Below are 13,826 nucleotides of genomic sequence, written 5' to 3'. Positions count from 1 at the left end.
ATCAGACTCTCTCTACTCTCATTCACTCCCCAACACCTGTCCTACAAGGCTTCCTAGGGGCTGATGACCAGACCGGGAGCACTTACTCAGGGGAAATGCTGGAGCATTAGTGTGGACTGAGGGGCGACATTTTGGAAATACTAACACTTCACCCAAGTGTTTCCTTGCTTACTCTATAGCCAGACTTTCCTGTGTTTATTTATTACCTTACTAGGAGGTATATGACAGAATGAAAAGCAAGGAAAGAAGTCCTTTTCTGGCTGTGAGGTTTCCAAAGCCCATGCCACTGGGGTCCTGAGAGGACTCCACGGTTTAGCCAGAGTGATGGATAAATGGAGAACAGGAATCCTTGCCTCATGTTACCAATACCACCACCACATCTTAGCCTAGAAAAGATTCTCCTAAGCTGGAGGAAGATAAAAGAGCCAAAAAGGAAACAATGGGAATATACAGTTGGTGGTGGGTCCAGATAGAATGGACTCTACTCCATTATTTGAGACCCCCAGTAAAGGGATAAAGATTCAAACTAGGTGCATGTGATCTGACAACTGGGAAGGGGGCAACATGCCTCATTCCAGTGATGGATTTCTAAGGTGCCTAGTTCTGAAGAAAAGGGCTGACCATTCAGGCTAAGAGGAAAGGGTGACAGCCTTCCAGAGAATCCCTGAAGGTGGAAGACTCTGTGAAGGGAACAAGGGTTATCTCAGGTGACCAGCATCACCTGATGACTAAAGACCAAATGCATCCTCCCCCCTATTGTCTTAGCATTTAGAAACCATCTGTACAGTTAGATACAGCCCCAGGCAAAAGAAACTCAATTGTTTAAGAATAAATTTCTACTACCCAGCAACATAGGGGCTCAAAATAGAAATTAAGTTCAATTAGAGAAGAATAAACAAAAGTTACATTTCTTGCATCCCTGAATATGCGTACTGGAACTTCAACTCAATACGTGCCAATAACACTAACTTGTGCATAGAACACAATGTGAATGGGGCTCCCTGGATTTAGCAACTGGTGGCCATGTGTGGCACAGCTGTTGTTTAACGGACTGGCGGAGAGAACAAATGCCTTCCTAGAAGACCTTTCAGCTTTGATTATAAGACACAAACTAAAACAGTAAGACAGGGTTGCTGTGTGGTCCAAGGGGTGGTGCCGGAAAAGAGAAGAGAGAGAAGTCGCTGATTAGAAGATGAAATCTCAGTAACAGACAGCCAAGCTCCCAAAGTGATGCTTATTCTCAAGTTTCAGCTGGCTTTTCCCAGCTTCGGCACAAGACCGCTGGAGTGGCACATGGCAAGGAGAATGATCCCCAAAGTCACATCTAATTAAAAAAAAAAACAAAAAACTCAGGCAGTTTAAGGAAAGGACATGAGTAGAAATGACTTTAAAACAGTTCTGTAAAACGTTTAGGGCTGAATGTTATATGCCCATAAAACAAGGAGGTTGAGAGCTGGTCTGCAGGTGCCTTCATAAATACTTCCAGTTCCTGGCTGAAACACACTCCCAAAATACACTCTCCATGATGAAAGGACAAAGCTCTCAAAGTGTACGTGGGGGTCTGAGGAAGGAGCACTTCGGGGCAGGGCAAGGGAAGAAAGTGGCAGAGGTGGGCTGATAGACAAAGGGAGAGAAAGAAATAGAAAAGAGTAAAAAAAATGAAAGTCACAAGCGTTTATCAGAGATGCAGCACACTTTTAACAGAACCAGCCCAGGAACCGTTCATCTTCAAATCTTGTATTGGCTTCTTAGTTTTACAGCCTGTGGTCTCATGAGAAAGAAATCCTTGTTCTGGGCAAGACTGAACCAAGAGAAGAATGTGTAGAGGGTAAAGACTTTGCAAAGTCAGATGTCATTTTTTGTCTCCTTTTATACCCTTTCAGCCACTCTTACCCACAACTGTCAAGCACTCCGGGCTTTCTGACCACTCCCATATCATGGGAGGGAAGTAATTTGATTAATGAAAACTGAAGATGTTACCAGGCCTTGGATACCTATGATGTAATCCTTTTCTTGCTTCTGGATGAGGGTGGTGCTTCACACACACACACACACACACACACACACACACACACACCTTTATGCTAGAATGTTAGGCACTACAGAGTATGAATGGGAAAGATATTCCCTTTAATTCATTTATTAATTCAGCATTTATTGAGCACCTATGCAGTGTCAAGTACTGCTCTGGGCACCAAGGGTTCAGTGACTACGAGGACATGTTTTAAGAGAGGCAATCTCTCAAGTCATCACATATAAAGCTGATCATTTACTCCACCTACTTATAAATGCATAAACCTGTCTTTGGGGCACCCCAATTTCAGGGCATGTAGTTCATATCCTAGGGCAATTCTGTTCTAAAATTTCAATGTCCAAGTGTGCTCACTACTTCTGAAACTTCAAGGCACCTAAAATAACCCATTTGTTGAATGCCACTTTCTGACAATTAAATAACCTACAGCAGCAGCCAGTGGGTAATTCCCAGGGACAGTCCTCATCTTGTTCATGTCCTGTAGCCTTTCTCATTAATGATTCTGTAAGTCTTCATATGGACATGGTGTGCCCCAGTTCACACGTCTTGTTTACTTCCTTATCTCGGGGCAGAATCCCTCTGCTTTGGCTTAGGGCGGAGAAGACATAGTGGGGAGGGGCAGAAATCTGCTCTGCTCCAGTCCATCACTGAGCCGCACCACGGTTTACGCCCCGCAGACTCTGCCACCTCTCCCACTCTGGTTCCTGCACCCACACTCTGCAGAAACGCCTGGGCTGAGATCATCAAAGATTTCCCACTTGTCAGATCATGTCTGTTTCTCAGCACCTGAGGTCTCACCCACATTGTGCATAAATGCGTCACAATTGCCGTCACACCCTGGCTGGTTAGGAGGAAGTCAAGCTTTGTCCCGGGGGACCCCCTACAAAAGCCCTAGGTGAGGAAGAGATGTCTCACCTCTGAGCTCATTGCTACCGCATCCCCCCCCTCCCCGACCACGCAGCCATCGCTCTGCTTGCCCCTGGATATCTACCACACCTGCGTCACCCACGTGGTAGCTCTTCTCCCCAAGTCCATGGGGCCCCGTGACACCCCCAGACCCCGACCAGGCAGCCACCCATCTCCCTCAAACTGCCAATGATCACTCATTCTTTCCTTCTGTGACTGACAAGGGAACTCCCTTGACTTGTTATAAGCTGCTTTACCACTGCAAGCAATTGGACACCTAAAAACATCCTTTCTTTTCTTTATAAAGGAACCAACATCTTTCTAGGGCACTAAAAATCTCTAGGTAGGAGATGAGGTGGGAGGCTGAGTGCAGAATCGGCAGCCACAGACATATGGTATTTGGGATTCTATTGCTGCTACCACAACTAATGAAGCTGATATTTATGGGAGCCCTACTATGTGCCAGGGACGCTTCCTCATGCTTGTTATTCCCTATGTGTGAGGGCACTAAGGCCCAGAGAGGTGACTTGCTCAAGATACTTTTGTTCCTCTCTATCAGAAGCCATAGCCCACTCTATCATTCAAAGACGTTTTTTTTTTTTCCCTACAAGGATCACATTATCTGGACTCCTTTGAAGATCCTGTATGTCTAGATCCCCATTATGAGCCAGGTTCAAGTTCCCTCCCATGTGGTTCTCGGGCCCATGCTTGGGGCATGTTGCTTGTGGTCTGATCAGGATCTTCGAATGTTCCTGGGCAGCACAGATGTTCCCCAGAACACTTAGGGGGACACTGTGGAGTGTCTAACCTCTGTGCCAGAGGGTGACAGACGGCCCTCTCTAGCCTGCCCACGACGTCCTGGCACTCAGTTCATCTCTCTGCAGTGGTGCTGTGCTTGTGGACCACAAGGGACCCTCTCAGCCTCCTCTCTCCTTTGGTGCCTGGTACACTCCTAAGTCCGGCTCCTCCCTCTGCTTCTGTGGAGGTCCCTTTCATGGTCAAATTTGTAGAGACCCCAAATTCAACACATCCAGGTTGTGTTGGCTCCCCTTTTGCTCCTCCCTTTTCCATATTCTCTACCTGGGCAACACCATCCACTCAGTCAAACGGAATGCTTTTCCCCCATCTACTTATTTATGGGAACAAAGCTTCTCAGCACTTACAGCTGTAAAAGAAAAAAAGGTAATATAACCAATGCTTAATCCTGTCTCATTGTAGCAATAATTACTCTTCATCCACTGACACAAGAACTAACTAATCTGGGGGAGAAAAGTCGCTCTCATCTCATTAAATATGCATCTTCCACTTTGTTTACTAGTCATTAATCAACATTTTAAAATATTGTTTTGATCAATTTTGGACAAGTAATCATTTCAAAAGCTAATATCAACTGAGAAGAAAATTCTAACACGTTATAATCTGTGATCAGTATCAATGGTAATATCCTGTTTGGGATATTGTACTACAGCTTTTGCAAGACGTTACCACGGGAGGAAAATGGGTAAACTGTATGTGGAATCTCTTTGTACTATTTCTTACAACTACATATGAACATACAATTATCTCAAAATAAAAAATTTAATTAAAAATTGTCACAAAAGCATTGTTTTACTCAAAATACTTTTTAGCAGAGATATAGGTGACTAAAGACTGAAAAAATGTATGTGTGTGTGTTACATTAGTATAAAGTTCTGTAGAAGAAATTAAACAGAAACACAAATTCAAAGAGAAAAGACGAGCAATAAATAATTTCTCAACGTTGAAAAAAGTGCACGGTCATGAATTTTTTTAATGAATGATGGTGAGTATCAAATTATTATGCTACTGAGGATACATTTACAAGAATAGATTTAAAATGTATTTTTAAATGTCAATAATTTAAATTAATATGCCAGAAATTATAATCTTTAAACTTACAGTTAAATATTTAGATGTGGCTTTTGAAACCTATGAAGGGGTACAGAGTTTTTCAAAAGTCTTTTAGGAGGTGCAAGAATGTAAAAATAAGTTTGCAGAGCTCTGCTCTAGCCATTCCAACTACATTACACTTGTAAGCAAGTCTAAGTTTTTAACAGTCTAAACGTTGGCATGTACCATTTCTTTCCCTCTGGAATGCCTTCTCATTGTCTGCCAAGCCGACCCCTGCTTATCTTTCACCTCTCCCCTCAAGCCTCAGCCCCTCTGAGAACTCTTCCCTTCTGCCCTGATGCTTTCAGCACAACCAGGCACTTTCTCATCATGTTCCTACTTGACCTCATGTGTGGCAGCATCACTGAGTATTTTAAGCGCATACTTGCATGTCTGTCTCCCATTTATGCTGTGCAAACCTTTACCGTGAACTCCTGTTGATTATTCTGTCCCTGATATTGCCACAAAACAGATGCAACAGCTTTTCTTTGAATGAATGAAATAAATGATTATGTGTATGATACCAATGGCTTATAAAAGAACTAGTTTACCACTCATTTAATTTTTTTGGCTTTGAAGATATGTTTTCAGTTTAAGGGCTATATACTAAGGTTAAAGATATTCAGACCACTGAACTCAAGGGGGTCTCATTCATTTGTTTACTTATAAAAGATTCTGCCCTGCATTACCACAGCATTGAAAGTACCAAATCATGCTAAAGATCAGAAATGATGATGACAGCAAAGCAGGACCATAGATTCCCTTGGTCTTTCCACATAGTGACTTAAGCCATCTGCAGTCAGAAATTGGATTCAATCTTCAAACTTTCAGACTAGTGTACTTATCTGCCAGGTCATTCAGCTGACCCTCAAAAGACAGGGTCTTGAAAGTTGACACAGATAATCTTATCTCGAGTCTTGAAAAGATTTTATTTAGAAAATCCTACATATCTTCCTCTATCGTGTTATGCCAGCTGTCTGTATTCCCTACACCTGATTTAAGTCAACATGGGCTCCACTGTTCCATCAGTTATGACTAAACAAGAAAAAATAAATAAGAACATGAGGAATTTCATATTGGGCCAGACATTTTAGCTGTTCAGTCTAGTCTTCTACTTCTTAAAAAGCACATTAAGAAATATGTTGTAGGGGAACTAGTAATGCCTACAAGGTTGAAGAAAACAATATAAATATCCCTAATTTATTTTGCAATCCATTGGGAGTCCGCGACTCATGACGTAATTCAAATGTTCCTTGGAACCACTTAAATTCAATACTTTCATTCATTTACTCATTCACCCCTTCATTCAGTGAGCATCCAAAAAGCACCTGCTGTATGTGAAGTGTTCTGCTTACGCAGAGAGGACACAGACCTTATTTAGAGCTCACTGGTTTTTGCATGCAGTCTTGTGAGTGCTGACGTTTGTGCGTGGGACTGTGTGGGTGTATGTGTGTGGTTCTATGCAATTTTATCACTTATATGTATACCTTTGTGCAACTACCACCATAATCAAGATACTGAACCATTGAATCAACAAGGTTTCTCTCCTACTATCCTTTATATCACCCCACACTCACACGCCTCTTCCCCCAACCCTCACTTCATTCCTAACGCTCGGTGACCACTAGCTTGTTCTCTATCTCTGTAGTTTTTTTTTTTTTTTAGAATACTACATAAATCATAAGGATGTAATTTGTGAGGTTTTGTTTTTCACTCAGCATAATACCCTTGAGATCCATCTAAGTTGTTGCACGTATTAATATTTTGTTCCTTTTTTATTGCTAGGTAGTATTCCATCGTGGGGATGTACCACCATTTGCTTAAGCCATTAGCACTGAAGAATACGTTTGTCATTTCCAGTTTGACACTATTAAAAACAAAGATTCTATAAAGATCAATATTCAAGTTTTTGAGTGGACATATGTTTTCATTTCTCTGGGATAAATGCCCAAAAGTCTAATTCCTGGGTCATATGGTAGGTGTATGTTCAATTTTAAAAGAAGCTGCCAAAGTATTCTTCATAATACATCAGCAAGGTACAAGATGTCATTTCTCTTGATCTTCACCAGCATTTAGTATTGTTACCATTTTAAATTTTAGCTCTTTTTTAGTAAGTGTAGTGATGCCTCATTGTGATTTTAATTTGCTTTTCCCTAGCAATCAATGGTATTGAATATCTTTTCATTTGCTTATCTTCCATCTGTATATCCTCTGTGGTAAAATGTCTATGTTCTTGCCCATTTTCTAACTGGAATATTTGTTTTACTATTGAGTTTTGAAAGTTCTACATATATTCTAGATACAAATCCTTTGTGAGATGTATGGTTTGCAAAGACTTCCTCCAAGTCTGCCTTTTCCTTGTTCATCTTAATAGAATTCTCAGAAAAAAAAATTTTAATTTTGATTAAGCCCAATTTATCAGTTTTTATTTTTAAGGGCTATTCTTTTGGGTGTCATAGATAAGCGCTATTCACTTAGTCTTGCCCTGAAGATTTTCTCTTCTGTTTTCTTTTAAAAGTTCTATAGTTTAGTTTTATACTTAAATCTATGATCTATTTTGTGTTAATTTTTATACAAAGTGTGTATAAGCTGTCTACAATTAATAAATTGGTACTTCTTCTAAACACCAATATAGGAGCCTTAATTTTTAAACTTTATTTACTTTATTCTTGTCTTTTGTGCCACCATTGTCATATTTTAATTCTACATATATTTGAAACCAAAAAAGACATTCTTGTTATTACTTTTAATATTTTTATCCTTTCTAGTTTGAGTCATTTCTTTTCATATGTTTCTGTTTCCATCTGGAGTCATTTTCTTTCTGACAGGATAGCTTTCTTCAGTATTTATTTTACTGCTGGTATTAAATTATATTGGCTTTTATTTGTCTGAAAATATCTTTAACTTTTCTTCAATTTAAAAGATTTTTGCTGAATATAGCATTATAAATTGGCAATTATTCTCTTTTAACATTTTAAAAACAGTATCAATCTGTTGTCTTATGACTTCCACAGTTTCTGCTGAAAAATCAATATGCCAGACTTACTGTTGCTCTTTTTAAAGTAATGTGCCTTTTTTCTCTGGCCACTTTTAAGATTTTTCTCTTTGCCTTTGGTTTTCAGCACTTTGCCGTAATGAATTTTTTCTCTCTGAGCTTCAAAATGTATGTTTTCTATAATTTTCTAGTTCTTTAATTCTTTCTCCTGCTCAGAAACCAATCAATTTCTTCATTTCAGTTACTGTATCTTTTTGTCCTAAAATTTCCATTTGATTCATTAATATGGATTCTAGTTTTCTAAAGACACCCTTCATCTTTTAATCTATTTTTGAATATAATAATCATAATTATCTTCAAACCAATATTCAGTAACTGCAATATCTCAATAATCTATGCGTCTGTTTTGGCTGGTTATTAGTTTCCTTGTTTAGTTTAGTTCACCATCATCTGGTCCTGTCTCATAGCATAGCTGGTCATTTTTTACCGATTTCTTCACATTGTGCGTGAAAACTCTCAGAGGCTCTTGATGATACTGTCTTCCTCCAGGACGTGTTTAATTTTCTTTCATTAGGCAGCTAAATACAGGCAGACGACCTTCCTCCAAAAAGGGATTTAGGAGTATTTCGGGCTGAACTGTAGGCTTTGTGTAAGCCAGGTCGTTTCTGTTTCTCCCTGACACAAAGGGTGTCTCAGCCCCTCTTTGACAGGACCACAACTCCATTTTTTTTGTCTCCTCCACTAAGAGACTCCTGAAATCATAGTGTTTGGCTTTTTAATCTGTTCATAGTTATTTTATACTTGTTTTCTTGGCCACTGACCCTGAGAACGCATAGTTTAGTAATTAGCAAATATCTTAAAAATTATGAGCAGACTAACAAGCTCATTTTTTGTGATGTCTATATCTCTCTGGAAGCTTGGTCCCTCAAGTCTTGGATGCCTTGAAGGCTTGACCTCTGACTTTTGCCTCCCCAGTAGTGAGACTGACACAAGCTCCAGGCTCTCTTCTCTGCCTCTATGACTGTCACTGAGAATTTGTCCATTTCGCTAATGGTCGGGGCGGGGGGAAATGAATTACATGTATAACTCACTTCAATGCATTTTTCTTCTCACTGGGACTGGGTCCCTTAAATCCCTGTTGTCTTGGTTGACATGTGATGCCTTCAAATAGCTTTTTTTTTTTTTTTGGTACTTTAAACATTTTTTATAGTTTAATGAATCTTGTCAATGTCCTAGTTCCAATAAGTTAGAAAACATTCAGTGGTATGCTCCGAGCACAATTCTTGTCAAGAGGTCAAGATTTGTCTCCATAATGGCCAAGTAGATCATTTTTTTAAGGTTTTGGTTTTTTTTTTTAACAAGTAGATTCAGTCCCCAACAATAGACCGAGGATTCAAAGAAACCATTACTGGGTAAACCTTGCTGTCATATGTACTGAAAAGGTTCCCCTCAGTGAATCAGGTGTGAACCAATTTGGAGGTACTTTCTTACAGTGTCATGTGCTCCCCAGCCACCATTGCTTTTGGTGAGGATAATTCAAGACATTCAAACTCACTGCTAAATGGATTATTGGAATATAACCTTCTAGCCTACCTGTTGCTCCCACCAAGGCTAAGATGACTCACATTAGCTTTCACCTGGAATGCATCACTAACCTCACAAATTTCTGACTTCTCATCTACCGAGAACTGAAAAGCCAAAATTAGTGATAAAAGGACTGCAGAGCCCTCAAGCTGTATTAGATACTAGACAGCCAGTGAAACCCTGCATCTTAACAGAGCATTCAGTTTGGACCACCATATGTTTAATTTTTTATTGTCCCTTCCATTGCTTGAGATTCATACCCCTTCTGGATGTTAACCTGATTCACTACAGAGATTTTTATGTCCTGGTTTCCTCTCAAACAGCAACAATATTTTTCATCTATTGCTAAACTACTGCTCATCTTCCTTCCCCAACCCACATGACTAGCTGTCCTTTGGACACTTGCTTATATTTTCCTTGAATATCATTTCAGTATTCTTGACTTCACTTCACAATGACCCCATCACACATGGGTTTGACATATACAGCATTATGTGATCTTTTTTCAGTTTATTTCTCCCTGCTGTATAATTGATTACTAAGAAGATTAAATTTGCATAATCCCTTTCAAATCATTCATAAAACGGTTTCTGGTCTCTATAAGCATTCACTCTCCAAAATGAAAAATTCCTCTCAATTACAGTAATTCAGTTTTAAAATAAATTTTGGTAGAATCCTACTCAAGACTTTGAAAGTATATACAAATTATATTGAATAATTACTTTACCCCGGTAAACTGATTTAATGACTCGTAAGATTTCCTTTACAATAAGATATTGTAAAAGGGATTGTCTTTCTTAAGTATGCAGGAGTTCCACTCAGTATTAAAGCGTCATGCTTTTCCGAGGTAAGCAGGCAAGCCCCGCCTGCCTTGAATTGCACAGGATCTCCTCAGGTCCTCGGGATCCCAATCCATGCAAGAAGCCCATCAGTCTTCCAGCATAATGATTATCGCAAACCAGGTTCGACAGTCTAGCCACCTTCTTGTTAGTTTCCCCTTTGAGAATCCCCAAGACATATTCCATGCCAGCAGTTTATTTATATCTAGATTGTAGATTTGGTTGAGCACACTCTTGAGTATTTGCCACTGTTTGCTCTAATACATCTTACTTGAAACAATGTGAGAGATTCTCCCAAAAGCCATTCTCAGCCCAAAGCAGCTAATTCATTAAGTAAATTTGCCTTTCTCTCCTTTTTGCCCCCAAACTCATTTTCACAGACTCCCTTCCAACCTCCTCATTTCCCTACTGTATTTGGTCTTCACTGTACTTACCCAGGTGACTGATGGCTTCCTTGTCCCAAGGCCAAGTGGCAGCACCTGCAAGGTCTTCCCGCACTGAGCTGGCAAAGTAGACGTTGAGGAAGTGAGTGCTGTTGAGCTGCAGGGCCTCCTTCAGCTCCTTCACACTCATGTACGCCCTGGAGAGCACGGGAGAGGAGGACGTGTCACCCCAAAGCATCAGCGCAGAGCGAAGAGCAGAAGCAGACCTAATCAGACTCTGACGTGCCCAACCGGCATGGCTTTAGGGGAGCACAGAGGCCAGGGACCAGATATCATGGAACTCTCAAAAAAGGCACTAATACACAATCAAGATATTACTCTGAGATAGGTAACACTCTACCTTTTTAGTACCGTAATATATGAATACTCAGTATTTGACACCATACTCAGTTCTCCATTCTACACCCAGATTATTTCTTCAAGATAAATGCAACAATACTCCTAATTCTATACCCTGAGAACGACCCCACAGGCCACGGTGTAGAAGGCCCTCCAGCTCTCAGTCTCTGATTCTTTCCATCACACTGCATCATCATTACTACGATAAGACCAATTGATTCTCTAGTTTAGTAAATTCTTGCTTCAGGCATTACTTTTTAGACAAAAAGGTAAATAGTAGCTAGGAAATAAAAAGTAAAAGAGGAAAAAAATGATGCATTATAGGTAGGAGAGGATATAATGCTATTGCAAAATTGTTTTCCAGAACTTAATCCATAGAAACTCTACCCCTATTCTGACTACCTTATGATACTCACCAAGCATCTCTATCGGGGGCCCCCAAAGCACCAGGCAATGTTATGTTTGCACTTACTCGCAGAATTAAAGGTCTATTAAAAACACATGCCCCATGGCCCATAAAAAAGAGAAACAAGCATTTTATCTCTTCTTAAGCTCATATATAGTCAAAGATCTTCATCTTCCTGGCATCAGTGAAACTTAAAAATTTACCGTGAGCAAACAGCCTCATCACCCTCAATGAAGAGCTATTTTAAGAAAGAACAACTAAACCGAACTCAGCTGCCCCTTGGATTCACTGGATACTTCCCATCGTGGCCAAAGATAAGAATGTTCCTATCACCGCTTTAACTGCGCAGACAGCTTAGCTGAAAGTTTCCTTTACAGACTCATGCTTTATTCTTGCTGTTCTGGTAGACGAGCTGCAGACACTGAAATCTCTCAACCCAGAAGCTCATGCTAGAGCAGCTTTGCTCTCCTCTTGCTCTGCCCGCCGGCCACACAGCTGACGTCATCTTTTTACCCCTCCACATGAAGGACACCCTGGCAAGGGGTACACAAGAAAGGCAGATCCCAAAGGGGATCTGTGTCGGTGTCCCTTGGCACAGAACCAAAAAAGGGGAAGAAAAGTAAAGGAAATAAAAAGGGTTTGCTTTAGAACTAAAAATGCTGGGGAGAAAGGGGATTTTTAAATAGTCTTTCTTATTGACATAATATCTTGGAAAAATAGTTCTCAACCCCAAGAAATCGTCCAAATTCCATGAAGTGATGTCAGATGTCATCAGAGGGATATTCCTTCAGCTGCTTTCCTAGAGACACAATGTTTTTTGGACTGTCGCCTGGTTCTCCCTGGACATTGGTCACATTCCCTTTCCCTTTCTCCTTTGTTAAAAATAATGACCATTTTCTATATTGACACATTGATGGTTTGGGGCTATGATGACGTCAACATGGAGAGATATTAATCAGCCAGAGGAAAGGAGCAGAGACAGCGGATGGGAGGAGAGAGAGAAGAAAGAAAAGGAAAGGAGAAAAGAAATGAACAGAGAAGAAAAGGAAGAAATGAGGGCAGAGCGGGAGCGACTGAGCCTCCACACAACTCTGGTGCCAGGGAAGAAAAGCTGCACCCTCCCTTCCTATTCGAGTCCCCATTAAAATTAGGGATTGATCACTTGACAGCTTTCTCTCTTTTCTCCTGCCTCGCTCCCCCCCAGCCCTCCCGTTCCTGGCATGGTTTACGCGGGCTATCTGTGTGTTACTGGCTTCTCTGGCTTCATATTTACCAGTCTTGGCCGTCAGCCTTCTGTCCTCCCTCAACCCAGCGGTTCCACTAACTTTCCTTGAGCCACCCTCCGCGGGGCCTCCTCCTCCACCACCAGCTCATTTGCTGGTTCTACTCATCTCCCTTTCCTTTCCTGCCCAACCCTCTCTCCAGCTATAAATTACCCTTCCATACGACAGTGTTCACATCCTGCTGGTGGCAAACCGAGTGCGCCTGCCCTTAACTCCTGCACTCCACAGAGACACAGACAGAAGTCGGCAAGTCAAAGGGAGAGAATACATGAGTAAAAGCCAGAGCTAGTTGGAAAGAGTCATTAACTGAATCGATAGAGGAAAGTCTGATTTTGTTGGAAACGAAGATTTTTGTCCAGATTATTCCCTAAACCAAAAAGGGTAAAAGTGTCGATGTCAGGGTGTCTAGCACCATTTCAAAAGTTGATCAGAGCTAATGAAGATAAATGTCTTAGCTTGTCAACTAACATGACCAGAGCCTGGCTCAGATCTAAGATGTGGAAAATGGCCATTATTCTAAAATTCAGAGTTTAGCATCTTGCTTCAGAAATGATTTATTGAGACATAGACTTGTCATCCAAAATAACCTAACATTCAAAGAAGGGCAAAATGACATCCATAAATATCATAAATGGCACAGGATCATGAACTGACCAGAACTGTGTATGAAAAGAGAGATGAACTGCATTAATCTGCTTAATTTCTGCCAAGGGCTCCCTTTACTCATCCTCTCCATCCCCTAGTTTGAGACATTCACCAGGAACTTCTCCTTGAGGACACGGATGGACGAAAGTGAAGTTTCACTTTGATTTTTATAAAAACTGTCTCAAAAACAAGCCTTCCTTGAGGCTAACATACCGAGTTGTTCTGCCCACTGCTTGAGGCTGTTATATCTGACAGGCCGCCTGGAAGAATGCCCACCTGCCTCATCACTGTGTCACTGTGACCTACTGGTTTGGTACTAACCATTGCCCGGTGTCCAGCCCACCACATTCCTTTGTCCCCTGGATGGAGTGCATGCATTTTGACTTCTGTCCTGCTCCCTGGCCACTGACCCCTTCCACACCCTAGTATCTAAGTCTCCATGCAAG

The 13,826-nt window shown here is 40.9% G+C and overlaps 1 protein-coding gene across 1 annotated transcript in view; it reads right to left on the bottom strand.

The window, feature by feature from the left end:
- PAPPA2 (pappalysin 2) overlaps positions 1-13,826 on the bottom strand; it is a 248,965-nt gene that overhangs the window by 144,797 nt on the left and 90,342 nt on the right. Inside the window, exon 4 of the mRNA XM_010954894.3 lies at positions 10,699-10,844. Coding sequence (XP_010953196.1) covers positions 10,699-10,844 — 146 coding nt within the window. The remainder of the gene's footprint in view (positions 1-10,698; positions 10,845-13,826) is intronic.

This window comes from Camelus bactrianus, chromosome 21 (assembly GCF_048773025.1).
Source record: "Camelus bactrianus isolate YW-2024 breed Bactrian camel chromosome 21, ASM4877302v1, whole genome shotgun sequence".
Lineage (NCBI taxonomy): Eukaryota > Metazoa > Chordata > Mammalia > Artiodactyla > Camelidae > Camelus > Camelus bactrianus.
The sequence above is the reverse complement of the archived record's forward strand: the minus strand, read 5'-3'. Positions and strand labels throughout refer to the sequence as shown.